At 60.2% G+C, this 26,074-nt stretch overlaps 5 protein-coding genes across 10 annotated transcripts in view; 3 read left to right on the top strand and 2 right to left on the bottom strand.

Moving 5' to 3' along the window:
- Positions 1 to 769: 769 nt before the first annotated feature.
- Positions 770 to 11,532, top strand: LOC311209053 (RING finger protein 37-like). Of its 6 annotated transcripts, none has more exons than XM_084286150.1 (5): positions 770 to 863; positions 6,522 to 6,616; positions 7,749 to 8,934; positions 9,957 to 10,109; positions 10,853 to 11,532. In XM_084286150.1, exons 1-5 carry the CDS (start codon positions 857 to 859, stop codon positions 11,059 to 11,061), a joined length of 1,650 nt encoding a protein of 549 aa, XP_084142276.1. In that variant the 5' UTR covers positions 770 to 856; the 3' UTR covers positions 11,062 to 11,532. The 6 variants fall into 6 exon arrangements, with proteins under 6 accessions (XP_084142276.1, XP_084142275.1, XP_084142277.1 ...); XM_084286151.1 differs by having other exon boundaries at positions 777 to 825; XM_084286148.1 differs by lacking the exons at positions 6,522 to 6,616; positions 7,749 to 8,934; positions 9,957 to 10,109; positions 10,853 to 11,532 and adding exons at positions 1,961 to 2,490; positions 2,934 to 5,487 and having other exon boundaries at positions 779 to 825.
- A 2,014-nt stretch (positions 11,533 to 13,546) lies between these two features.
- LOC311208753 (vasotocin-neurophysin VT) lies at positions 13,547 to 14,795 on the top strand. Its single transcript, XM_084285685.1, has 3 exons — positions 13,547 to 13,958; positions 14,174 to 14,375; positions 14,600 to 14,795. Exons 1-3 carry the CDS (start codon positions 13,839 to 13,841, stop codon positions 14,767 to 14,769), a joined length of 492 nt encoding a protein of 163 aa, XP_084141811.1. The 5' UTR covers positions 13,547 to 13,838; the 3' UTR covers positions 14,770 to 14,795.
- A 1,841-nt stretch (positions 14,796 to 16,636) lies between these two features.
- On the top strand, positions 16,637 to 17,763 carry LOC311209284 (neurophysin 1; the record flags this gene model as incomplete). The annotated part of the gene is made up of 3 exons (XM_084286548.1): positions 16,637 to 16,756; positions 17,224 to 17,428; positions 17,714 to 17,763. 3 exons carry the CDS (start codon positions 16,637 to 16,639, stop codon positions 17,761 to 17,763), a joined length of 375 nt encoding a protein of 124 aa, XP_084142674.1.
- Positions 17,764 to 18,219: 456 nt separating this feature from the next.
- On the bottom strand, positions 18,220 to 21,276 carry MRPS26 (mitochondrial ribosomal protein S26). Its single transcript, XM_084286189.1, has 4 exons — positions 21,002 to 21,276; positions 19,098 to 19,235; positions 18,785 to 18,908; positions 18,220 to 18,693 (listed from the first exon to the last, which is right to left on the bottom strand). Exons 1-4 carry the CDS (start codon positions 21,262 to 21,264, stop codon positions 18,562 to 18,564), a joined length of 657 nt encoding a protein of 218 aa, XP_084142315.1. The 5' UTR covers positions 21,265 to 21,276; the 3' UTR covers positions 18,220 to 18,561.
- A 3,541-nt stretch (positions 21,277 to 24,817) lies between these two features.
- PTPRA (protein tyrosine phosphatase receptor type A) overlaps positions 24,818 to 26,074 on the bottom strand; it is an 80,077-nt gene continuing 78,820 nt past the window's right edge. Inside the window, exons 22-23 of the mRNA XM_084286547.1 lie at positions 25,957 to 26,067; positions 24,818 to 25,327 (exon numbers count right to left, since the gene is read on the bottom strand). Coding sequence (XP_084142673.1) covers positions 25,253 to 25,327; positions 25,957 to 26,067 — 186 coding nt within the window. The 3' untranslated portion in view covers positions 24,818 to 25,252. The remainder of the gene's footprint in view (positions 25,328 to 25,956; positions 26,068 to 26,074) is intronic.

Below are 26,074 nucleotides of genomic sequence, written 5' to 3'. Positions count from 1 at the left end.
CTGTGATTCTGTGACTCTGGAATGGCCTCAAGTTGTGCCAGGGGAGGTTCGGGTGGGAAATGAGGCGACATTTCTGTCAGAAAGAGCAGTCAGGGGTGGGGACGGGGTGACAGGGAGGGGGCGGCGTCCCCATCCCTGGGGGTGTTTGAGGGAAGGTGCTTGGGGACGTGGGTGAGGTGTAGAGGGCCGGTTGGAGCAGGTGATGTGGGAGGGCTTTTCCCCCTTTAATAATTTTGTGATTCTTTGAACTCGGGGTGTTCCCAATGCTGTTTTTTTTTTTTTTTGTGATTTTTTTTTGTGTGTGTGTGTGTGTTTTTGTGTGTGTGTGTGTTTTGTGATTTTTGGGTGTTTTTTTGTGTGATTTTTTTTGATGATTTTTTTATGATTTTTTGTGATTTTTTGTGGGTTTTTTTTGTGATTTTTTGTGATTTTTTTGGTGATTTTTGTGATACTTTTTTTTGTGATTTTTTTGTGATTTTTTGTGGGTTTTTTTGTGTTTTTTTTTTTTTTGTGATTTTTTGTGATTTTTTTGGTGATTTTTTGTGATTTTTTTGGTGGTTTTTTTTTGGTGATTTTTTGTGATTTTGTGCTTTTCTCCCCCCACCCCCTCAGCCCTCCCCAACATGGCGGCACCCCCCCCCGAGGCCGCGCAGGACCCCGTCACGTGACCCCCACCCCACCCCACGTGACTTTACCCTCACGCCCCCTATCGGCCTCCCTCCCTTTCCCGCTCGGCTCCCGTAGGCCGGAAGTGCGTCACCAGCGGCCACCCGGAAGCGGCGGCGGAGGCGGGCGGCGGCGGCGGCTGCGGCAGCGCCGGGCCCGGTGAGCGGGGGGGAGGGGGGGCGGGTAATTAATGACGGGTAATTAATGACAGAAACGGGTAATTAGTGTCTGGGAAGGTGCTGGGGGGGGAAATGAGGAGATATTTCTGTCAGGGGTGGGGACGGGGGGACGGGGAGGGGGCGGCCCCGGCCTTGGGGGGTGCTCGGGGGGGGCTGGGCCTGGCGCTTGGGCCTCGTTAAGGTCTCGCAGCGTTAATTGTGCTGTGAGGAGGGGTTTTATTTGAAGCAAGCTCTGCGCGGAGACGTGAAGGAGCCCGGATCCATCTAACCGAAGAAGAGGAGCGCGGCGTCAGGAGAAAAAGCGGGTGCAGGAGGGGGAAACTGGGCAGTGAGGGCGTGAGGAGAGCTGCAGGGGCTCGAAACACCGAGATTTAGGTGTGGGGATGGGTGAAAGCCACACACAAAACGACCTCACGTGTTTTTTCTAAGGTGCTGGACGTGTCACGGCCCTGCCAGCCTCATCCCGCCGTGCTCCTGCTGCAGAACAGGAGATAAAAGCAATGTTCTCCCTGCAGAAACGTTCTCCGTGCAGAATGTCTTCCCAAAGGTGTCCCAGAGCTTAACGCAGCTGTGTGGGTGCGCCCCCAGCAGTGGGTGCTGCTCGCCTGCAGGGTGCAGCCAGCAGGAGGTTGGCTCCCTGCCTCCGAAGCGGGGCTGGTGGTCCCGTGAGGGGCGTTTGGGTAGCAGCAGGGTGCTGTAGGGGGGCTCAGAGCAGCTCCCAGCAGTGCACGGGACGTGTTTTAGGGGAGTGTTGTGTCCCTGGGTGCTGCTCGCCTGCCCCTCAGTGACAGCAAAATGAGCAGAGGGCGTGCAGAACTGAGTCAGGGCAGAAATCCTCGGTTAGATAAACCCCACCTCATCCAAAATGAGTCCTGCAGCCCCCCCACGAGGGGCTGGGGGAGCTGGAGGTGCTGCAGGGCTCGGGATCTAACCCCCAGCCAGGGGATCCCAGCCTGTGCCGGGCTCCAGGCGCAGGAGGACGGCGTCGTGCTGCTTGTGGGCAGCTCCAGCTGGCCGTGACAGCCAGCAGGGGGGGGAATTAAACACAAGCAGACATTTATATGAGCTGAACGGGGCCCTTCCCACGCTCTTTTTTTCCCCAATTCCGTGCCCAGATCCTGCCCTCAGCCAGCAGCAAAGCCACATTGAGACAGAAGTCAAACCACCCGGCGAGGGAGCAGCCTGCAGAGAGGCTTGTAAAGGCTTTATCCCCCCACACACGCATCAGGAGAGCAGAATTCCACAGGTTTTGCGTTGCTGTGGCTCTCCCAGGCTCTGCTTCTCCTTTTACCCGATGTCCTGCGTGCCGAGGGAGCCGCAACAAGGAGGAGGAGGCTGGCACTGCCCGCTCCAACACACCCCGGGGCTGGCCACACGCGGTGAGACGAGGGCGTGCAGCACGCAGCGCTGACCCGGGGCTGTTTTTTTCCACCCTCAGCATCCGACTGGTGGCGAACGGGCTCCTCTGGCAGCCGGAGCGGGCTGGCAGCGCGGAGCTCGGCTCCTGACAAATGTCTCATCCTCGCCCTTTCGGCTGTGGCTGGCTCAGGAGGGAGCTGGGGAGGCATTTCCAGCCTCCCCGCTCCCCGCAGCTGGCTCCCGTGCCCGGAGGGTGAAGCTTTTCTCCGAGTTCTCGCGGCTTGAGGTGATTTGTGGTGGTTTTTTCCCCTGCTTTGCTCCATGTTTCTCCTTCTGGGTGCCCCTTACCCAGCGGCAGAGCAGCCGTGGGTATTTCCACAGCCCTGTGGGCGCTGCTTGATGCAGCAGAGCGCCTCATTTCAGTACAGAAACCCTCCTGAAGCTGCCCCTGTCTCACAGAAACGCATTCTTATTGGTTAAAATGAAAGAAAAGCAGCTGGGCTCTCTTACAAAAAGGATTTTTTCCTGAAATCCCACAATTTCTACCAGATTCCTTGTAGCTGCTGGTGCCCACCTGCTGATTTAGAGTCTCGGGGTGCCTCCTGCTGCCCTACAGCCCCGTGGGGGAATCCTTGGAGTCACCCAGCTCCCGGTGGCCGACAGGAACTGGTGCCAAAGTGCTCGGTGCCCGCTGGAAGCCGCTGACTTCTCCGTCTGCCCTTTTTGCAGTACCCGTGAGCGGTTCAGAGCCCGGCTGAGCTGCGAGCCATGGCCACGGTGCTCGTCCGCCGACGCTTCCCGAGGCTGAGCAGGGTGACCGCCGCCCTCCTGACTTCGTCAGCCCCCTGCAAAGCCGAGGAGGGAGGCGGCTGGAGGAAGGAGGAGGAAGAGGAGGAGGAGGAGAACCCAAAAAAAGGCGCCGCCATCCAGCTGCTGACCCCGCCGGGCTACAGGGTGCTGCACAACCCCGCTGCCTACGCCAGGAGCAAGGCCGGGAGCAGCCTCCAGGCTCTCAGGGATGCTCCCAGCACCTCTGCTGTCCCTGCTGCCTCCTCCCAGCTTCTCCCACCTGCCAGAAATGCCCTGGCCAAGCCCCCCCGCAGGAAGAAAACCCCGCTCCGGGCCAAGCAGGAGGTGGAGAAGGAGCAGAGCGAGCTGCACGACTCCAAGGAGGACCCGCGTGTGTTCCAGCGGGGGCGCCCCGAGTACAAATCCCTCTGCTACGACAGGTTCGAGCCGCTCGAGACCCTCCCTGGGGAAGAAGCCGAGGCGATTCTGCTCGGCGTGACCGCTCAGAGGGGCAGCCAGGACCCCGAAACTATCACCGAGTGTTTCCACAAGCTCAGCCGCCTCCCTGAGGAGCGCCGCGCCGCGCTGCTGGCCGAGCCCGGCTTCGACGCCTTGTCCCGCTGCGTTGTTGAGCAAATCCAGAGCTTTGCCACCCCGCAGCTCGTCGAAATTTTGAAGGCTTGCGTCCGCCTGGGCGTCCCGCCCGCTCACCCCCTCCTGGCCGCCTGCGAGCGCGATTTCTGCCGCCGCGCCTGGGCCATGAGCTTGGAGCAGCTGCTGCTGGTGGCCGACTGCTGGCGCTGCCTGCAGCGCGCCGTGCCCTCCTACCTCGCCATCCTCTTCAGCTACGCCGCCAGGAGCTGCAAGGATCTGGCCTTGCCCCAGCTCGTCCAGCTCCTTTACATCATCGGCGAAGGCAGGAGGGCCCCCCCGGAGCTGGTGGAGAAGCTGGAGGGCGTTATTTGGAAGCACCTGGACGCCTGCACGCTGGAGGAGGTGGGAGCCATCAGCTTGGGGCTCTTCAAATCCCTCAGCGCCGTCCCCGAGCGCCTGGTGAGGAGGATCGCGGAGCGGGTGACGCCGGAGCTGGAGGAGATGAGCACCTACGCTTTGGTCAACGTCCTCAAACTGCTGCGTTACGCCCGCCTGGATCACCTGCCCCTCCTCAGGGAGCTGGGGAAGGTGATCCCGCCCCGAATCCCTGCCACCAACGTCCAGGGCCTCATGCACGTCGCCCTCACCTGCTCCTCCTTGCACTACTACGACGAGGCCGTGCTGGCCGCCGTGGCCGCTGCGCTGCCCTCCAAGGTGGCTTACTGCCGCAGCAAGGACGCCGCCAAGTTCCTCTGGTCCTTCGGCTGCTTGGATTACGAGCCCCCGAACGAGGAGGAGTTTTACTCCAGCCTGATCCAGCACACCCGCAGGAAACTGCGGGAGTTCGACAGGTTCCCTGAGCACCTCCTCACCGGCCTGCTCGGCCTGGCTTTCGTCGGGCGCTTCCCCGAGGAGCTGATCGATTATGCTCTGAGCGAGGATTTCGTCCAAAAAACCAGAAACAGTAAATACGAGCTGGGGAAGGACCTCTTCACCCTCGGCAGGAGCGTGGAAATCGAGTGCCCGGCTTACCGAGGCAGCCGCCTCAGCCCTCAGCTCTCCCAGGAGGTGACCCAGCTGGTTTTGGCTTTCGCCCAGCAGGAAATCTTCGTCAGGCCCGAGATGGTGGAAGCCGTGAGCCTGCTGGAGAGCGTGCTGGGCGGCCCCGAGTACGTCAAGAGCCACATGATCCTGCCCCACACCCGCTCGGCCGACCTGGAGGTGCACCTGGCCGCCGACGGCCGCCCCGTCCCCTTCAACCTACAGGATTCTGCGGGGAGGGAACTGCGAGACATCGGGGTCAGCCTGACGGACGACCTGATGGCTCAGCTCCTGAAGGGGAAATGGAGCAGCCAGCCTCGGCGGGGAGCGGAAAACGAAGCCACAGCTCCTGGCTGGGAGCCGAGGGAGGAAAAACAAGCCCCACAAACCCCATTTTCAGGCAGATCTGGTTCCGTAAGCACCTCTTTACACGTTTCACCCCCTCCAGGGGGCTTCCTGGATGCCTCCAGCTCTCCCGCTCCGCCCCAGCAGCCTGGGGGGGTGAAGCTGGCCATCCAGGTGTCCAACCGAAACCACTACTGCTACCTCTCCAAGCGGCTGCTGGGGCTGCACCGATTGAAGAGGCGGCAGCTGCGGCTGCTGGGCTACGTGGTGCTGGAGCTTCCCTTCTGGGAGTGGTTCCCCCTGCTCAAACGCACGCGCTCGGAGAAGCTCAGCTACCTCCACTACAAAGTGTTCGACCCCGCGCTGCTCCGTGGGGCTCCCTAGCGCCGCGTCCCTCCTGATTTAAATCCCTCCCCGGGCTTCTGTTACGTTTTTGGCAGCCGTTTCGGGAGCTGAGGCTGCCTTGGCGCGTCCGCTCGTTCTGCTCTGCCCTGCTCCAGCAAACCTCAAATGCTTCCGTGGCAAATAAAACCTCCTCTCGTGTTCATTTTTCTCTCTAATTGCTTTGTTTTCTCTGCCCTGAGTGAATTCGGGTGGGTTTTGCTCGGAGAGCGGGGCCGTGTCGCTGCCCTTGGGGTTTTGGGGGAAAAAATTGGGGTGGTTTTTAGGGGATTGGGGTCAGGAAGACACGCGTCCCCTTTCCAGCACTGCTCAGTTAGGGCTGCTGGGCAGGCTGAGCTCTTCCTTTAGGAGAAATAAGCAAATTAATGGGGCAGAGGGTGGGAAACGAGCAGTGGGATGGAGGCTGGTGCTGAGAATTGGGGCGCTGAGACCCCAAAGTGTGAGTTTTGTGCTGAGGGGACTCGAGTCCTGCTGCTGGAGCCTATGCTCGGGGCGGTGTCCCCGCGGGGTGGCACGTCCCAGCTCTGGAGGCTGCTGGTTTCACCCTCTAACCGCTAATTGCCTCGAGGAGCTAATTGCCAGAGGTGATTAAAGGCTTGGAAAGGGATAAGGACGGAGGCCACGACCTCGGTAACGGCCTCGGGCTTTAGGAGCTTTCCCGGGTGGCCGCTGAGGGGGAGAGGATCGCAGCCCAGGAAGGTGACGGGATCAGAAACGGGGCTGAGGGGCATCTCGGGGCGTTCCAGGAAAGGGAACAGCGCGGGCTGCTCTTTGGGTACCTCAGGGCTAAAAGGAACTGAAGGAACCCGCGAGGCAGCGGGGGCAGAACGAACCCAAAAGCAGTTTTCAGTTTGCTCCCAGCGCCTGGAACAAAAACCTCAGCTCTCACTCCCACTGCCAGGGGTCAGGGGGGTTCAGAAGCTGATGGAAACCCCCCCGCAGGCAGCACCGCGTCCCGGCCACGCGGGTCCTGCCCCAAACCTCTGCAGGCAGCACAAGGACACAGCACGTGGGGAGAAAACGGGCACAGAAGTGAAGATTTTGGTCCAAAGCCAGCACGTGGGAGCTGCGCGGTGTCTTACACAAGAGATTTTCACCGATGTTCACTTATTTTGCCTTCTTTTTATGTTTTTTTTCTTTTCAAAGCTGAATCTGATGCCCAGAGTGAGCCCTCTCCGGCTGCAAAGATGGTGATAAACGTCTGCCTCCCCCAGTTCAAGCCCCGAATTCACTGCAACAAGGTAAAATGTAAAAACGGGGGGGGTTCGGGGGGTGGGGGGCTAGGTGGAATTGCCTTGACATGCCTGGGGAGGCTTTTTTGCTGCTTATTGGTGATAATTAGCAGGCTGGCTAATTATTCCAGCCTGCCGGGCTTTCCTGAGAAGGCACAACAAGGGCAGCTCGTACAAATTCCCATTTTTTGGTAAGATCTGGGCAGCCCAGAGAGGGATCTGAACGCGGGAGCCGCCGCCTGCTTTGGGATCTGCATCTCGCACGGAGGGAAAACGGAGCCGGGAGGCTCGGGGCTCGGAGAAATTCAGCCGGGGGAGATTTCCCAGCGGGCCCACGCTGCTCTTCAAAACTTGCTTTGCCCTTTCCGTGCTCGGATTAATTAACGGCAGCGCTGCTGCTCGGTGTCGGAACACCGTGTGGCCTTCCGCGAGTGCTCCAACGTGGCGCACGCCAATTAGCGGAGGGGGAAGCGCCCTCGTTTCGCAGGATCTCATAACGAGGCGATGTTATGTGCCTCCAGGTGCGCGTGCTTTGACTCTCGATGTGTTTTTTCGCCGCAAGATTGCCGCTTCCCCCTCGTCCAGTTGAGCGTGCGGCTCTTGGCGATGTTTGTTGGAGGTGCTCTGATCAGAACCCGCAAGTTTTTGCTCAGCATCATCAGAATCTCTCGGCTGCCACCTCCTTTTTTTAGTTAAAAAGCCACTTTTGAGTAGCAATTCTCCCTCTTTAAGTCTCTTTTTTGGGTAAACGAGTGGTAGGTAAGATTCAGAGAACGCCCTCACGGGGCAGGAGGAGCTGACACAACATCACACCAGTGGACAGAGGGAAGGTTCCCGTTTCCCCAGCGCCCTGCTCCCAGCTCTCCAAACCCCTCCAGGCCTTGTTAATTCACCCACCCAGCTGAAACCACGACCCAGCCACGACTTTCCGCTCCTACAGCAAGTGAAATCAGCTCTGCAAGCCACTGGCCAGGCAGCAGAGGGGGCAGAGACGGGGCTGGATCTCCCCTCTCGTCCCAGCTACACGGAAAACCACAGCCAGGGTTCCTGCTTTGCTGACTTAAGAATAAGTCCTTATGAAAATAGTTTCTTTTTTTATTTTCTTGCTTCGACTTAAGTCCCTTTTTCTCTTGCAACGCAGATTTCTGCCGACGGTTACGAAGTGGAGAACCTGATCTCCGAGGACCTCGCCAGGAGGAACCGTGGCTTCCGCAGCGAGTACTTCATCAAACCCCCCGTCCACGTCACCATCTCCTTCCCCTTCAACGTCGAGATCTGCAGGATCAACGTCGACATCTCCTCCGGAGGCTACCAGACCTTCTCCGGCCTCGAAGTTTACACCTCTACCTCGTGCAATAAAAGCTCCGAGGGGCAGTTCTCAGCTCTGGCCGGTCAGCCCCTGTCGGATAAAGACACTTTCACGCTGGTGGGCAAAGCAGTCTTAAAAAATCAAAGCAAAGTGACGTTTGGGCACCGGGGCTTCAAGCCGAGGCCTCCTTTCCACCAGCTGGAGACCGTCGGCTCCTACCCGGGCTCCGTCTCGCAAGAGCTGTGGAACAAAGGCCCCTCCTCGCTCAGCAACGTCTCGCACCTCAAGCTCTGCATCACCCACGTGGCCGGGGGCGGGCTGCCTTGCATCAAGAGGCTGGAGGTGTGGGGGCAGCCCGCCAAATCCTGCCCGCAGGAGGTGATCGAGGGGGTTTTTCAGGTGGCCTCGCAGTGCCTCGCTCAGGATGGGGGCGGCGGTGGTGGCGGTGGCCTCAAACCCGAGCTCTGGACGCCGATGGAGAGCGACTGCGTGCCCTTGGGGAGCAGTGACGGCGAGCGGCAGGCCCTCCGCAAGCTGGTGGACGTGGTGCAGGACATCCCCGAGGAATTCCTGGATCCCATCACCCTGGAGATCATGACTTTCCCCGTGCTCCTGCCCTCCGGGAAGGTGATCGACCAGAGCACCTTGGAGAAATGCAACCGGAGCGAGGCGGCTTGGGGCAGGGTGCCCAGCGACCCTTTCACCGGCGTGGCTTTCAGCCAGCACTCGCAGCCCCTGCCTCACCCCACCCTCAAAGCCAGGATCGATCATTTCCTCCTCCAGCACAGCATCCCCGGCACCAACCTGCTGGGCAGGGCGCACGCCCCCGAGATGCTGGTCCCTTCCTGCGTGACCGCGGCTTCCCTGAAGAGGAAATTGGACTGCCTGGAGCCCAGCCCCGCGCCGCCGCCCTATTTCTCCTCCACAAACTCGCTCCTCACGCCTACCTCAGAGAACAGTGCGAAAAAAATGAAAGGGGACACTGAGTCGCACCTGATCCACATGGACTGTTCGACAGGTACCGGGCTCCCTAACCTCGCTGCTGGTCCTTCCGTGGCCTGACAGCCCCGGGGCTGTTTTGTTTTTTTTTTAAGTCAGGAGGTTTGAGATCCCCGCGGAGCTCCGAGGCTGCCGCGTTTTGCTGCTGACAGACGGCCTGGCAGCGGGTTCATCGCCTCATTTCCACCCCCTCTCTCCCCAGCACAACCTGGGGCCGTTTGCTCCCGTTCTCTCTCACATTTTCTCCCCTCCAGGCTCATCGCTGTGTTAGGTTTTACTTCCCTTCTCCTTGCTTTCAAGCCACCGGCCGGGTGGAGGCCACTGTTTTTTCATAACGCACAGCTTGATGTGAAATTGGCTTTTTATTTTATACACCTCTTAGCCCAGGCACCCAGTTTGTTCATGCAGCAGCAAAAAAAAATGCACTTTAACAGGAAAACAAACCCATGGGGCCGTGCCTGGGCTGGAGGCTGAGCTTTGGGAGCATTTCCCTGCACAGCCAGATCCCAAACTTTCCCCCGGGCTCCTTGGAGGAGACATCCAGGAGGTGCGATGTGCCTGGAGGAGGAGGAGGTGGGCGCTGCTCGCCTCCCTCAGCGTGTGTCAGATCTGGCAGCGGCGCCGCTGGCTGGAAAGCTCCAGAAGAGCAGCCCCGAGGCGCAGCCCCGAGATAAATCCCTCGAAAAGCCGAGTGAAGCACGGCTCCTGCCCGGGCTGCACGGCTCGGGGTGCTCCCTGCAGGGTTCAGGGGGTGCCTGACATCTCGGGGGGGGGGACAGGCAGAGGGAACTCACACCTCTCCCCCAGAGATCTGTTCCCTCCCGTGGTTTATCCTCTAATAACCGTCCAGCTCTTTCCTCTGTGCCTTTTGCTAGAATCCACTCCTCTTTTGCACGAGCTCTTCCCCGGGGGAGGTGGATTCAGCAAATCAGCACCGCAGACACCAGGTTTGCTTAATGAGGTCTTAATTAATGGGGCGAAACGCTGGCGTAACCCCCCAACCGGCCGAGAAGCTCCTCAACCCTCTGCTTCCCTTCGCAGATGCGATCCCCCACGAGCAAAAACTCTCGGAGAGCCTGGACATGGCCTTGACCTCGGCGCTCAGCTCCATGCCGTCCTTCACGGCCAAGCTGCTGAAGGGGCAGCAGGGCGAGGGGGGCTGCAGCACCTCGTGGAACGCCGCCTCCGGCCTCGGTAAGCGGCCAGCGCCTCCGGGAGCGGGGTTACGGGGGAGGCTGAGCTGCTCCTCAGCATCTTTTGGGGCCAGGAAGCCAAATTTGCACCCAGAATGCCAGCAGGTGTGAATACACGCGTGCATATCCACCAGGTTGGTGATTAGGTGCCCTGATCACAGCCCTGGCTGCTTGTGCATGCCCCAAATGATTTTTCTGAAGCTCTGCTGGATGCTCAGGGCCTTTTTATGGCCCTCCACCAGCCGGCACTCGCTCTGCTGCCTTCCTCTCCTCCCCCTGAGCGAGTGGCCCCAAGGCAGGGCTGGGGGCGTGCAGCTCCCCGTGCCCGTCTCCCTGAGTAGCTCTGGCTGTCTCACAGCTTTCACTGGTAATTTTTTTTTCCCATTAAGCTTTTCACTGCCCCCTTTCAAATTGCTGCTATTTGAGCGCTGAGCGAGCCGGGCCCTTCACAAGTGACAGGAACACGATTTGAAATCGAGGGCTAGAGCAGAGGAAGGGAGGCCAATAAAACTGTCTCAGTGGAAGTGAAGAGCTCTGTAATCGCCTCCCCTCAATTAAAAGCCTGATGGTGCCAATGCTGCTTTGAGCCAGCCCCTCCTGGGCACAAATCCCTCTCCCACAAGCCAGAGCCTTCCCGTTATCACGGCAGAGAGACAAAAACCACCCAGTGGCCCTGAGATACGAGCACCTCCCTTGGTCCCGAGCAGCACAGCCACCCAGCAGCTTCTCTTTTTCCCTTCGCAGAGCACGGCAGGAGCGGGCAGAGCCAGGGGTGCGCCTCCTGCGGCAAAACCTTCTCGCCCTACTTCAAGACGGAGCCCGTTTACCAGCTCCCCTGCGGCCACCTCCTGTGCCGCCCCTGCTTGGCCGAGAAGCAGAAAGCCCCGGCCGTGGCGTGCGGGAGCTGCAAGCGCTCGGTGGCCACGCAGGACGTCAGGAGGGTTCACTTCTAACCCGCCGCGAGGGCGAGAAAGCGAGGAGCTGCCCCTGCTGCTCCATGCGAGGACGACGGCCTTTGGAGAGCCTGCGCTCAGCCCGGCGTCGCCGAGAGGATTTGGGGCTCCTCGTGCTCACGGAATTGTAGCTGGGGGGGGGGGTCAGAGCAGCGCGCCGAGGGTAACAAAAGCCATAAATAGCTTCTTTACCGAGGAACTTGTATTTAGACAGAGCCGAGCGCCGCCCTCCCCGCGGCTCAGCCGGTAGCGTAGGTGCCTTTCGGGCAGGGAGTTTTCGCTTCCCGGGGAGTTAAAAACTGTTTAAATACTCGGTGAGCTGAGTCCTCGTGGTGGCTCACGCGGCTCGCCGCCTCCCCCTGCTCGTAGGGACCCCTTGTAGAAAAGCCATCGCATTCCACCCGCCGCCTCTCGGTCCCCGTGGCGTGGCCGGCAGACATTTACGCCTTAATAAAACCATGGCTCACGGCAGCCCCGCGCCCCGCCTCGTAATTGGCCTCGCCGCTCACGGTTCGCGCCGCCGCCTGGGGAATTTCTTTGCAGAGCTGATCTGCAAAGAAATGATCGGGCTGCAAAAAGCTGGAGCAAGACGGGGAGGCGAGCTGGGGGCCCTCGAAGCAGCCTCGGGGTTTTAGGACCGCCGCTCAGCTGTCAGATTGCGAGAAGCTCTGCTCCTCGTCGAGCTGCTCGGGAAAAAGCCAAAGGAAAATTACTCAGCTCCATCCTGTCTCTGGGTGAGGTGACAGCGGAGGGGTTTTGTCACCTGGAAGCCCCCCCCTTGCTGCTGCCGCTCGGTTGCTGATGTTTCTCGCCGCTGTTCTCTGAGGGTTTCTCTGGGGTGAGGAGCTTGCGGCTGAATCACCTCCCCGTAGCGCCGTGATTCTCTCTTGAAAGGCAGCCCCTCGCTGAGCAGCTCAGCGATTTCGTGGCTTTCGAGCCGTGCCGAGCTCGTACCCACCCTTTGTAGCAAAGACGTGAAGCCCCCTGCTTCAAAAGACCCCCAAAAGGGTCTTTTAGCCCAAAAGGGGCAAAAACCAATTCCTCAAAACCTCCCCATTTTTTTCGGCAGCCAAACCCCTGCCAGCTGCGTGCTGCTGTGCGCGCCGTGAGCCGCCCAGGCGTGATTCAGCGCTCGCACCTCCTCCGCCCCAGCTCGCTCCCAGGCCCCCTCGCAGCCCAGAAGTTTTTTGGGAAGCCCTGCCAGCGGGCAGAGGTTCAGCCCGGCACCGTTTCGCTCGGGTTGAGCACGAGTTATCACCCCATGGGGCTTCACGGGGGGGAAATTGAGCACTCAGCCAGGTGGAAGGGGTGGCGGGAGGGCTGCCCCCTGCTCAGGGAGCCTCTCTCTGCGTCCTGTGGGGTCATTCCGAGCTCTCATCCCCCCTATTTCCCCCTCCGTGGGCACTACAGGACAGCTTCCAGCCCGTGCAGCCCTATTTGTTGGTACAGGACGGGGAGATGTACGGGATGGTGAAGGGCTGCATCACCCCGCACACCCCCAACACCCAATTTTCGTGCCCTCCATCCCTTTTTTCACCACCCTCCCTCCCAACCCCATCCCCTTGATTCCCCTAAGTGATTCCGCGGCGCGGCGGCGCGGCCTCCGCCACTCAGAAAAAAAAAAAACAACATTTCATTCCCCCCCGCCCCGGCTTTAAAGAGCCTAATTACATTTTTTAATCTCAGATTCCCGCGTTATCATTCCAGACACAGAGTCATTTGCATGCAGATCGCTCGGGCGACTGCCAGCCTCACGTCGCGGCACTGAAGAGCCCCGAGCATGAGCGTGGCACGCCGCTGCCCAATTTAGCCCTGACATTTGGGGCGCTTGAAAGGAAACTTTCCCCACACGGGGCTTTTTTTTTTGTTTGTTTGTTCGAATTTTCTCATTTTTGCACTTTCCCCGGCCTTGCCACGCAAGCGGGTCCGGCCCCTGCTGTGAGCGGCGTGAAGGGCCGGGTTGGGGGGGACGTGGTGGGAGCTAACGATGTTGGTCATTAAGGCTGCACCTTAATGAGTCACTGCCCCCCTCCTGGGGCAGCACCGTCACACCCCTGGGGTGATGCAGCCCCAAATCCACGGGGTGGGATGAGGCTGAGCCTTGCCCCAAGCCCTCTGTGCCTCAGTTTCCCTTTCTATGAGAAAAAAGCAGCCCAGAGGCTGTCCCCGCTCCTCCAGCACCCCAAAACCAGCCCCTCCTCATCACCACCGGGGCCGGGACACCCCAAATCCTCACCTCCTAAACCCGGATCCCTCCCCAAATTCTCATCCCCCAGCCCAGCAGCCCTGCTAACCCACCACCGTCCACACCAGCGCCTCCAAACCCGCATCCTCTCCACCTCTTTGGGGTTTTGGCTCCCCAAAGCATCCCCCTAAAACCCTCACCCCCTCACCCCAAACTAACCCACAGCCCTTCCCCTCTCCGTGGCCACCTATTTGGGGAAGGGGGGAGAAAAAGGGCAGCCCCCGGGCTCGGGGGGGGGGGATTTGCCAGCCCCGAGCGGCGCCGCTTGCGCTCCTGCACTGAATCACCTCAATTACGGATTCACTTGGATGAGATTTGGGAAAACAGGAAAAAAAAATATAAGAAAAAAAAATAAAAAAATCACAAAAAGAGAAAAAAAAAAAACACAACAAAACCAACCCGCCCTCCTCTTTTTTCCTCCTCCTCCTCCTCGGGCTGTGGCATAAATAGCTGCCGGCACAGCACCGGGGGCCAGAAGCGCAGGGCAGGCGCCTTCCCCGCACGCTTGGCACCGCCGCGAGCACCCCCGGCCATGGCTGAGCCTTCGCTGCCCCTCTCCTTCCTCTGCCTCCTCGCCCTCTCCTCCGCCTGCTACATCCAGAACTGCCCCCGGGGAGGCAAGAGGGCTTTGGCCGACGCGGCCCTACGGCAGGTAGGGTGGGTTTGTGGGGTGGGGAGGGCGCCTGAGGGCTTGGGAAGCGGTGGGGTTGGGGGATCGGGGCTGAAATCGTGCTGGGAGCAGCTGTAGGGAGCCACCTCGGAGGTGTTGGGGGGTTTTTATGGACGTGGAGGGGTTCCGAGCAGGCCTGGAGCCCCTTCCTTTTGATTTTTGGGGTCGGGGTGTTTGAGCTGTGGGGTTTCCCGCAGTGCCTACCCTGCGGCCCGGGGAACAGAGGTCGTTGCTTCGGTCCCGGCGTCTGCTGCGGCGCGGAGCTGGGCTGCTACCTGGGCACGGCGGAGACGCGGCGCTGCGCCGAGGAGGATTACCTGCCCTCGCCCTGCCAGCCCTCCGGCCAGCCCTGCGGCTCCGGCGGCCGCTGCGCCGCCAACGGCGTCTGCTGCAGCGCTGGTAACGGGGTGGGGGAACCCAAAAAGGGGGGATACGGGGTCGGGGTAGGGCTTTTGGGGGGTTTGGGTACGGAAAAAAACCCCGCCAGCCCCGCTCCCTGCATAATAAAAGCACCAAAAGCGGAGCTGGAGCCTCTCGGGCTCAAAACCCTACAGCTCCGCGGGTGCTGGGCTCTAAAACCCCACAGCTCCTGACTCCGTCCCCACTGTTTTTCCCCCTCGCAGACGCCTGCGCCGTGGACGCCGCGTGCCTGGAGGAAGGCAGCGAGAGGGAGGAAGAGGAGGAGGAGGCGGAGAAGAACCTGACGGTGCTGGACGGCTCGGCCGGGGACCTGCTGCTGCGCCTCATGCACCTGGCGGGCAGGCAGCAGGGCAAGCAGCAGCCCGGCCTCTGAGCCACACGCGTGTGCTCGCCCCCATTGTGTACATAAAAAACCCCAATAAATGTCCTCTTGCACTGTGCCGGCCTCGTGTGGGGTGCAGGGATGGGGACGGGATGGGAAGGGGACATCAGAAGCTTGGGGATGCGGTTGTGGGTTCTGGGGTGGCCAAAGGGGGTGGGTGCGGAGGCTGCAGCCCCGATCCTAAATCCCCCTCGTCCTGTTCCTGTTGGGATTTTCCACCTCAGAGGGTTAGCTCCTGGTTGTAGGGATTTTACTGGGCTGGCTGTGGGATTTGCCACATTTTTCCCAGCCCTAAAAGGGAGAAGCCCACCCGGCAGAGGCAGCCTGTGGGGTTTGCAACCCCAATTCCCACCCCAATTCCCCCGGCACACGCAGATCTGGGACGGGGTCGATCCCCATGGTGTCACCCTCACCTCACCTCTTCGCCAAACCCCGCTGTGGGGGCAGTTTGGGGTTCTGGTGCCTTCGGGAAGCGGAGATTTGGGGTTCAGCTCCTGGTACAGCCAGCTCCGTCCTGGGGCTGACACCCCACAAACCCATCGCGCCCCTCGGATGGCGGCACCGGCTCCGTCTCACCTCCTAAATGGGAGAAAAAGCAAGAAACCACCCCAAAACCACCACAGATCTGCGAGCTTTGGGTTCCCCGTTAACCACAATCCCCCCAAATCATCTCACCTTCCCACCGCAGCGATCCCATTGCTCACCCACCAGCCCCCTGCACATTTCCCCCATAAATTTGGGATACTTGGGCACATGTCACCCCCCAAGTCTCTTACCCTTACAGGGTCTTCGCTCCGGGTGGGTTTTTGGGGTCCGTGGTCCCAAACGGAGCCGCGTCCCTCCTGCAGTCCCCCTGGGCTGGTATATGGCCGCGTGTGGGGCCGGCTGTCCTTTATAGGGTCCCCGAGGGAGGTGGAGCTCCTCCAGCCAAGGGGCCGCATCCCGGCTGCCCACGTCAGCCCCACGCACCTCCGGGGGCCGTATGGGGTGACCCCAATGATCCCGTTACCCGCGGCCCCACTAATCAGAGGCCATGGGGTCGTGCTCCCTGATTAAGGAGGCGGCGGCAGGGCTCGGGGTCGCGCTCCCCGCAGACGTAAGAGCTGCCGGGGAATTAATTCAAGCCGGGAAGCTCTTAATTGCGGTAACGAAGGCGGGGGAGGTTGGGGCTCGGGGGGGTGCTGGAGCCACGTGTGCAGCTCCAGGGTGGGAGTTATGGGGGATTTGGGGTTTTTGGAGTGTTTGACGATGAGGTTTCGGGGGGATTTGGGGTTTGCAGGTGTTTTCCTGTAAGGTTTTGGCTAGCTGGGGTGGGTTTGGGGTCGCCTGGAGGTGCTGTGCTCACGAGCGGCAGGCAGAGGGGGGCAGGAAGGACCGGACACCACATTTCACACCCCAACACAGAGCCCCCAAGCCCTATGGGGCTGTTTCCCCCCCCAGACCAGACGGGATTTGTATAGGGCCAAGCGCACAGCCTCCCTACAGCTCACCCTCCTCACCCCACAGCCCTCAGGACACCTTCCTCCAACCCCAACAACCCCAACGGGACAGGAAGCGAGGAACCCACAGCCCACCTTCTGAGGGGGCCGGAGGTGGAAAACCACAAGATTTCACCCCAAAACCAACCCCACAACCCCCTTAAACTCCCCTCCTGCAGCCAGAACGGGCGCCGAGGAGCAAATGAGCGCCACGGCGCTGCCCTCACGTCCTCGACCGAGGCCCCGGGTGTGGACACCAATGCCTCGGGGCTTTTAGGGGAAACGGGTGACCACGCCGGCGGCATGCTAAGCAGCAGCCGGCCCTATAAATACCTCAACCGGCCGCCACGAGGCCCCAGAAGCATCCCGACCCCGCAGCCATGCCCTCCAAAGCTCTCGCGGTCTGCCTGCTGGGGCTCCTGGCGCTCTCCTCGGCTTGTTACATCCAGAACTGCCCCATCGGGGGCAAGCGCGCCGCGCTGGATGTGGACATCAGGAAGGTAGGGCCCTGCCGGCTGCTCTTCTCCTCCCCATCCTCTTGTGGGATCTTTTCCTGCTCCAAATTTTCCTAAATCCCTGAGGTGAGGTGTGGGGAACGGTTTAGGAATGGTTTTGGGGTCGGGTGGCTCCTGCAGGGAGGGCTGGCCCCATAGCAGCGCAGGGAGAGGTGGGAAGGAGGAGTGGTTTTCACCCCCGATGCTGTTTGAGCTGGGGAAAAAGGCTTCCAGTGGGGTGAATAGGGTGTGGGGTTTATAGGGTGGCTGTTTTAGGGGTGAAAACAGCACCTCAGCACCCCGTTAACCGAGCGCCAAGAGGATTGTGCTGCCCCCGAGGCAAATCCCTCACGATACGGAGTTGAGGCTGAGCCCGGAGCAAATTTTAGGGGCGTGGAGAGGCTGGAAAAAAAAAAAGAATGGGATGTGGGGAGCGGGCGGCCCCTCTGCCACCACATTTCCACCCCGTGCAGTGCCTGCCCTGCGGCCCCAGGAACCAGGGGCGCTGCTTCGGGCCCAACATCTGCTGCGGCGAGGAGCTGGGCTGCTACCTGGGCACCCCGGAGACGCTGCGGTGCCGCGAGGAGAATTTCTTGCCCACGCCCTGCGAGGCCGGGAGGAAACCCTGCGGGGGAGACGGGGCCAACTGCGCCGCCCCCGGCATCTGCTGCAGCAGCGGTGAGCCCCCCGGGGGACCCCAAACCCCATGGGAACGGGGTAGAGGGGGGAGAGGGGATGGTTTCGAGCCTAAAAAGCAAGGCAGAGCGGGCTGCGAGACTCCTGTAGCGTCCGCTGACTCTCTTTGGGGTTGGCAGCCCCGGATTTTTGGGGTGTGATGCTGCCCCACGGCCTCGCTGCTGTGACCCCACAAAAAAAATAGGGTGCTGCTTCGTGTTACGAAGGAAAAAAGGTGCTGCCTCGCTCACGCCAGGCTCTCTCTCACCCTTTTTCTCTCCCCCACAGAGGGCTGCGTGGCCGACCCAGCCTGCGAGCGAGAGGCGCTGTTCGCGTAGAGCCCCGGGGGAGAGGATGAGGAGCCCGGCCCCAAAAAGCTTTGAATGAGAAATAAAATGCTGTGGAGAATAAAAATGGCGTGTGGGGGCTTCTCGGGGGCTGGCTGTAGGATTCAGATCCCTCTCGGGTGGAGGGAAAGGGCTGGTGGTAGGGTGGAAGCAAGGCTGGAAGGGGATTTCCTGCAGTAGGGGATTTGATGGCAGGGAGCAGGGTTATGGGATTTAGGGTCCGGCAGCCCCAAGGGAGCAGCTGTGGGATAAAACCCAGCGGGGAGCAGCCAGCTCTGCCCCTGAGGGGGTGCTGCAGGGCGGGGAAGGAAAGGAAACAGGATCGAGACGTCCCCCGAGCAGATTTCTGATTTAAAAGAGGGTTTGAGGCTGCCCAACAGCCCTCCCAGCAGGGCAGGACACGAGCAAGGAAGGATTTCACGCAACAAAACACACCAAATCTGTGTTTTTTGACAAAATATCGCAGACCAGGTTTACTGAAGGGGCCAAAACGCCGCGTGAGGCCGCTGGCACACGGCGTTCGTGCCACGCAGGGGCGGGCAGGTACCAGGGGGCGGCGGGGCAACGAGTTCTGGGCACAACCCCACGGCAGGAGGCGAAATCAAAAGCAACCGAGCGCAGGAAACCAGAGCAGGAGGACAAAGAGCGCCTCGAAACGACGCGGTTCCACCCCACGGCCGAGCGTTTCCCTTTCCCTTTTTCCCCAGCCCCCGTTTGTCCAACGATTCCGTTCCTGATTTGGGGGCAGCGGGAGCGGGGAGAGGCCGAGGGTCCCGTCCCCACGCCCCGTTAGGACAGCGGGGTGCGCCTGGCCACGCGGCCCTCCCTGTCGATGGCGAAGTTGTAGCTGCGGGGGTTGTCCAGGCACTCCTCGATGCGCGCCTCCAGGTTCTCGGGGGTGAGGAACGATTTGGCTTCCTCCTGGAAAGCCCGATTTTTGCGGCGACACAAATCCCCGGGAAATCAACCCGTTTTCATCTCCCTCCCCCCGGGGTTGCCATGCTGTTGGTACCTGCAGGCGGAGCACGGCGCTCTCCTTGCGGCGCAGGGAGGCCTCCAGCTGCCTGGCTTTGCTCTCCGCCGCCTGCAGCTTCTGCCTCTGCCGCTCCTCCGCTTCCCTCCGCGTCCTTTCCTCTCTGCCCCGCGGAAAAAGGAAAAAAAATAACAAAAAAAATCTTAAAGTGAGGCAAAACGACCCCAGAAAGCGTTTCTGCAAGGCTGTAGACATATAAAATAAACGCAGCGGCTCTGGGGGAGGGAGCCCTCGTTGGCCCCGCTGGGGTTTTTAGGGTGTGAAGCCCCAAATCCCGTTGTTTCCCCCAAACCTGCGGGCTCGCTGCCGGGCGTTCTCGGCCTCGTTCCAGGCCATGAGCAGCCGGTGCTCCTCCCGCAGCGCCGCCGAGTCCTCCTGCTGCTGGCGCTCCTCGCGCTGCCGCTGCAGCACCTCGGCCCTGAACATGCAGCTGCCGCGGGGTGGGGGAGCTCAGCACCCCACAACGCCCCCAAACAGCCCCCTTCCATCGTCCCTCAACCCCTCCATTACCCCAAAACAGCCCCGAACCCAGCCACATGCCCAGGAAAAGCCCCCCCCAGCCACCCTCTGCCCCAAAGCAGCCCCATACCCAAACCATTACCGCGCAGCAACCCCAAACTCGACCCCCGGCCCCACAGCAGCCCCTTAGTCAAACCCCTGCCCCATAGAAACTTCACCGTCCCACTCCCACCCCCTGCAAACCCAAAACCAGCCCCATACCCCGCAGCCACCCCCCCCCAACCCCTCCATTACTCCAAAACAGCCCTATACCCAGCCACAAGCCCAGGAGCAGACCCCACAGCCGCCCCCCTGCCCCACAGAAACTTCACAGTCCCACACCTCACAGCCAGCCCCATACAAACCCTCCATTACCCCCAGACAACCCCGTACCCAGGAGCAGCCCAGCCCCACAGATGAACCACTGCCCCACAAACAGCCCCCTACCCCACAGCCCCCTTGCATCACCCCCCAACCCCTCCATTACCCCAAAACAGCCCCATATCCAGCCACACGCCCTGGAACAGCCCCAGAACCGCCCCATACCCGAACCGTTACCCCCCAGCAGCCCCATACTTAACCCCCTGCCCCACAGCAGCCCCATACCCATACCGTTACCCCACAGCAGCCCCACAGCCGCCCTCCTGCCCCACAGAAACTTCACCATCCCACTCCTACCCCCCAGCAGCCCCATACTCCACAGCCAGCCCCATACAAACCCTCCATTACCCCAAAACAGCCCCATACCCAGCCACACACCCTGGAACAGCCCCAGAACCACCCCATACCCAAACCATTACCCCCCAGCAGCCCCATACTTAAACTCTTGCCCCACAGCAGCCCCATACCCAAACTGTTACCCCACAGCAGCCCCACAGCCACCCTCCTGCCCCACAGAAACTTCACTGTCCCACTCCTACCCCCCGCAGCCCCATACAAACCCTCCATTACCCCAAAACAACCCCATACCCAGGAGCAGCCCAGCCCCACAGATGAACCACTGCCCCACAGCAGCCCCACAAACAGCCCCCTGCCCCACAGCCCCCTTGCATCACCCCCCAACCCTTCCATTACCCCAAAACAGCCCCATACCCAGCCACATGCCCTGGAACAGCCCCAGAACCACCCCATACCCGAACCGTTACCCCCCAGCAGCCCCATACTTAACCCCCTGCCCCACAGCAGCCCCATACCCAAACCGTTACCCCACAGCAGCCCCACAGCCGCCCTCCTGCCCCACAGAAACTTGACTGTCCCACTCCCACCCCCCAGCAGCCTCATACTCCACAGCCAGCCCCATACAAACCCTTCATTACCCCAAGAACAGCCCCATATCCAGCCACACGCCCTGAAACAACCCCAAAACCACCTCATACCCGAACCGTTACCCCCCAGCAGCCCCATACTTAAACCCTTACCCCACAGCGGCCCCAAACCCGACCCCCTGCCCCACAGTAGCCCCATACCCAAACCATTACCTCCATAGAAACTTGACTATCCCACTCCCACCCCCCGCAGACCCACACCCCACAGCCACCACCCCCCCAACCCCTCCACTACCCCAAAACAGCCCCATATCCAGCCACATGCCCTGAAATAGCCCCAGAGCCACCCCATACCCAAACCGTTACCCCACAACAACCCCACAACATCCCCACAGCAGCCCCAAACCCCCTCCCCACCCCCCTCCCCAGGTACCGGAGCGCCCCGAGCACGGCGCGGTGCTGCCGGTAGCGCTCGGTGACCACGGCGAGCTCGGCGGGGTCGACGGGCGGCGGCAACTTGACGCGGGCCGCCTTAGCCTTGGCGGGGGGGTCGTGCCGGGTCTTGCGGCCCCGGGCCGGCACCAACCGCGGGCTCCAGGCGAGGCCGAGGCCGAAACCGGGCCCGGAGCCGGCCCCGGGGCCGAGCGCGGCCTCCGCCACCGCCCCCGGCCGGCAGCGCCTCAGCGCCCGCAACATGGCGGCCGGAGGGAGGGGACGGATGTGACGTAGAGGGCGGGAAGCGGCGGCCAATGAGGAGGGAGGAAAGGGAAGGGGGTGGGGAGCGGGGCGTGATGGGAAATGTAGTTCGGGAGGGGCGGGGCTAGAGGCCCGGAGGGGGGGCGGGGTGAGGAGGGAGGGGGCGGCCCGGGGGGGGGCGGCAGGGCCCGGGGGGGGCTGGGACCTGTGGGGGGGGAGAGATTAGGGGGTAATCCGGGGTAATCCGGCCGTAATCCGCGGTAATCCGGGGTTATACGTGGTAATCTGGGGTAATCCGGGGTTTTAATCCCGGGGAGGGGGGAAATCCGGGGGGTAATCCCATGGAAGGGGGGATAATCCCGGGAGGGGAGGGATAATCCAGGTGGAATAATCCCATGGGGGGGTAATCTGGGGGGCAAAACAACCTAAAGGGGGATAATCCGGGGGGTTAATCCCGTGGAGGGGGTAATTCGAGGGTTAATCCCAGGGGAGGAGGGGCAAACCCGAGTGGGGAGGGGGGAATCTGGGAATAATCCCGTCGGAGGGGGTAATATGGGGGTAATCCCGGTGGGTAATCCCGTGGGAGGGGGTAATCCCGGGTGTGTGTGGGATGTAATCCCGAGTGGGGCAGGTTAATGCCGGGTAGGGAGGGGGTAATTCTATGGGAAGGGGTAATCTCGGGTATGGGGGGGTAATCCCGAGGGAAGGGTAATCCCATGGGAAGGGGTAATCCCGTGGAAGGGGGATAATCCCATGGGAAGGGGGGGTAATCCCATGGGAAGGGGGGATAATCCCATGGGAAGGGGGGATAATCCCGTGAAAATGGGGATAATCCCGGGCGGGGAGGGATTACCCAAGTGGGAATAATCCCATGGGGGGGATAATCCGGGGGGGCAAAACAACCTAAAGGGGGATAATCCGGGATAATCCGGGAGTTTTTCCCTACCTGCAGGCCCGGGGGGGGCGCCGAGGTCCCTCTTGCCCCCCGGGTACCAGCCGTGGGACCAGTGCTGGCCCCGGGTGGCTCCCGCCAGCAGCAGCAGGGCCAGCAGCAGCAGCAGCAGCGGGGCGCGGGGAGCCATGGCCGGGGGCTACGGGGGGCGAGGGGGGGGCTGTGGGGTCGGGGTGGCCCCCACCCAGTACCCGGCCTCCTACCTGCTGCTGGAGGGGATGAGCACCCATGGGTGCTGCTCGGGGTGGGTTTGGGGTGGGGATGAGCACCCATGGGTGCTGCTGGGATGGGATTAAGATGGGGATCCCAGGGGGTGTGAGCACCCATGGGTGCTGCTGGGCTGGGTTTGGAGTGCAGATGCCATGGGGTTTGAGCACCCATGGGTGCTGCTCAGGGTGGGTTTAGGATGGAGATGCTAAAGGGGACAGGCAGCCATGGGTGCTGCTGGGCTGGGATTAAGATGGGGATCCCAGGGGGTGTGAGCACCCATGGGTGCTGCTGGGCTGCTTCTGGGGACAGGGATGCTGGAGGTGTGAGCACCCATGGGTGCTGCTCAGGGTGGGTTTGGGATGGGGATCCCAGAGGATGTGAGCACCCATGGGTGCTGCTGGGCTGGGGTTAGGGACAGGGATGCTGGAGGTGTGAGCACCCATGGGTGCTGCTCAGGGTGGGTTTGGGGTAGGGATGCTGGAGGGGATGAGCACCCATGGGTGCTACTTGGAGTGGGATTAGGATGGAGATGCTGGAGGGGAGATACCGGGGGTGTGAGCACCCATGGGTGCTGCTGGGCTGGGATTAAGATGGGGATCCCAGGGGGTGTGAGCACCCATAGGTGCTGCTGGGCTGGGATTACGATGGAGATGCTGGAGGGGAGATACCGGGGGTGTGAGCACCCATGGGTGCTGCTGGGCTGAATTTGGGGTGCAGATCCCATGGGGTTTGAGCACCCATGGGTGCTGCTCGGGGTGGGTTTAGGATGGAGATGCTAAAGGGGACAGGCACCCATGGGTGCTTGCTGGGTTAGGTTTGGGATAGAGATGCCACGGGGTGTGAGCACCCATGGGTGCTGCTCGGAGTGGGTTTGGGATGGGGATGAGCACCCATGGGTGCTGCTGGGCTGGGATTAGGATGGGGATCTTGGGGGTGTGAGCACCCACGGGTGCTGCTGGGCTGAATTTGGGGTCGGGATGCTGGAGGGGATGAGCGCCCATGGGTGCTGCTGGGCTGGGGTTTGGGGTGGCGATCCCAGGAGCTGCGAGCACCCCCAGGTGCCTTTAGGGCAGATTTGGGTCCCCCCACCCCGGGGTGCCCCCATTCCCCCCCCAGGCTCTCACCTGCTCTCGGCGGGGCTCTGGGCTGTGTTCGGGGCTCGGCTCTTTTTGTAGGGCCGAGCTCGGCGGCGCTGACGTCGGCCCCGTTCCCCGGGGACCTCGCAGCCAGCGTGCGGGGCTGGAGGATGCTCTGGGCAGGCGGGGCGAGCAGCAAATCCCCTCCTGCCTCAGTTTCCCTCCCCCTTTAACAGATTTTCCCTTTTCCTCACCCATTTGCCCTTTGCCGCCCCAAATCCTGGGATTAAAGGGGATCCGGCCCTGGATTAGCTCCGGATTAGCTCTCCAGCCCTTGTTATTTGCAGAGGAGCCCACGGCCCCAAAACGCCTCAACCCAGCTCCGAGCATCAAGGAAGGGAAAAAAATCCTCATCCAGTGACTCCTCGGAGCAAGAAAACTATTAAAATTTACCCTATTCACCCGTTTTTTAAACAAAAAACCGCTGCAACACAGTGCCGTTAGGATTTTTTTCTTTAGGGCTCTTCCCGTGCCCTGTCCCATTACATTTAGGGTTTCTCTGGATTTATCACCCAGGAGCAAACAGCCGAACCCTGACCCTACGTGTGGCTTTTGGGGTGCCGGGGGAAATAATTTGGGGGGACCCAAATCTCTGCCCGAAAAAAAAGGGGGTGAAAAGAAGGCAAAACCAACACGGCCCCGGCCCCTAGGAGCAGAAATTCCCAGTTTTTAGGCTGATTGTCGGGTGGAGCTGGTGCCGGCTTCATTTTAGGGCTGGGGAAGGAAAAGGGATGCAGGAGGACACCTGGGGTTTGGGGGAACACAATCCCAATGCCGGTTCGTGGTGGGGCTGCAGCTCCCCGTCACCCCCACAAATTTGGGGGAGGGCTGGGGCCACCCTGGGTGTGCAGGGAGGGAGGCCCCGCAGCTGCAGGCACACCCCACACACCCATTTCCTTTGGGGAGCAAAAAAATCCTATTTCTTTTCCCATTTTTCCCCCTTTTTTAGTGCAAACCCCACCCGGCGCCGCGATGTTCAGCTCCCGACCCCACCGACCCAAAGGAGGCGACTTCTGCTGCTTCTTCCACACCCCCGAGGATCTTTCCATACACACACACACAGAAGAAGCTTTTTTTTGTTGTTTTTTTTTTTTTCTCCTTTTTTTTTTTTTTTTTTTTTTAAAGAGCTGACCGGCAGAAAAATGTGAAACCATTTCCCTGCGAGGTTCGGGAAAAAAAAAAAAAAAAAAAAGCTTGTGCTTGTGGGGGACGTTTCCAGAGATCCAGACTAGCTCGGCGGTTCGGTTTTGTTGCGTTTGTTGTTTGTTTTTTTTTAAAAAAACAAGCTTTACTCCCTCAAGAAAAAAAAAAAAAGAAAAAAAAAAAAAAAAGAGAGATTTACAAACAAAATACCAGCCTGCAGCGGCTCTCCAGGAGAGAGGCGGTGTGACGACAGGAATCCAACCAGCACGCGATTTAATTCCCCAATAAAACGTTGGAAAAAAAAAAAAAAAAAAAAAAAAGGAGCCGACAGTATCTGCACTAAACACGTTGCTACATATAAAATCTCCAGCTAAAATGAAGCTCGTGGTACCAACCTCTAAAACAGTTAAGATATATACACGTATTCTGGGGGGGTATATTAACAAACAGAATATTACAAAATATTAAAGAAGGCAACTCTTCTGTCATTTTTTTTGTCTTTTTTTTTAGTTTTTTGTCTTTTTTTTGTTTTTTTTTTTGTTTTTTTTCACTTGAAGTTGGCGTAGTCTGAGAAGGCGTCGATGTATTCCTGCACCACCTTGTAGCAGAATTCGTACTGTTCCTGCGGGGAGCAGAAAAGCGGAGGGTTAGGCAAGAAAAAATCCACCTTTGAGGAATAAACTTGCTTTGGGGTCCGCGCCCTGCTGTCACCGTTAGCAGCTGCCCCCATAAGAAGTAATTTATGGCTCTTGTGGGGCTGGGAAAGGGGAGAAACCCACGAGGGATGTCTCTGGATGGAGGCAGCAGGAGCTGCTTTCCTCCTCCCTTCCCTGAAGTCCTATTTTGAGCCCAAACAGACCTAAAAAAATCCCCGAGCATCCTCACAGCCCCTCTTGTTGAACCTCCTCCAGCCCCGTCTGCTCTTTTCCCTGCCATGCCGACTGCCCAAGTCACCCCAAGATGAGTTTCCAGGCTGTTTTTAAATAATTACACGGGGTAAAGGGTGAGGATGTCCCCAAAAAGGCTCCTCCAGCTCAAAAAGGGGGCGCTGCGTTCAGCCAGCCCAGCTCCGCTCCCCCCATGTCCCAGCAGGAGGACGGGGAGGGAACCTCCTCACCCACCTCCACCCCAAAAGCTTTCATGTGGGGGGGAAAAACCTTCAGCAGGGGAAGTTTTTCTCCAAAATCTGTGGGAATTGAGCCCCCAGAATGTCCTCAGAGAGACCCAAGGAGCGTGCTCGGCCGCCCTTACCAGTGTCTGCACCATATGCGGCCTCTGTAGTCGTAAGCTCTTCACCGTCTGAAAGACGTCGAGGATCCCTTCTGCCTTCACCCTTTCCAGCACAGTGCTCAGCGCGCAGAAAGGTTCC

Source organism: Netta rufina (genome assembly GCF_964035555.1).
Source record: "Netta rufina genome assembly, chromosome: 4".
NCBI lineage: Eukaryota > Metazoa > Chordata > Aves > Anseriformes > Anatidae > Netta > Netta rufina.
The sequence above is the reverse complement of the archived record's forward strand: the minus strand, read 5'-3'. Positions and strand labels throughout refer to the sequence as shown.

Excerpts from the sequence above, each read along its gene's own strand:
- LOC311209053 (XM_084286149.1), top strand. The coding sequence starts at position 2,973 with ATGGCCACGGTGCTCGTCCGCCGACGCTTCCCGAGGCTGAGCAGGGTG.
- MRPS26 (XM_084286189.1), bottom strand. The coding sequence starts at position 21,264 with ATGTTGCGGGCGCTGAGGCGCTGCCGGCCGGGGGCGGTGGCGGAGGCC. Across the intron at positions 19,236-21,001 it reads GCCGTGCTCGGGGCGCTCCG|CTGCATGTTCAGGGCCGAGG; the intron begins GTACCTGGGGAG and ends ACCCCGCGGCAG. Across the intron at positions 18,694-18,784 it reads GCGCCGTGCTCCGCCTGCAG|GAGGAAGCCAAATCGTTCCT; the intron begins GTACCAACAGCA and ends CGGGCTTTCCAG.
- LOC311208753 (XM_084285685.1), top strand. The coding sequence starts at position 13,839 with ATGGCTGAGCCTTCGCTGCCCCTCTCCTTCCTCTGCCTCCTCGCCCTC. Across the intron at positions 13,959-14,173 it reads CCGACGCGGCCCTACGGCAG|TGCCTACCCTGCGGCCCGGG; the intron begins GTAGGGTGGGTT and ends GGTTTCCCGCAG. Across the intron at positions 14,376-14,599 it reads CGGCGTCTGCTGCAGCGCTG|ACGCCTGCGCCGTGGACGCC; the intron begins GTAACGGGGTGG and ends TCCCCCTCGCAG.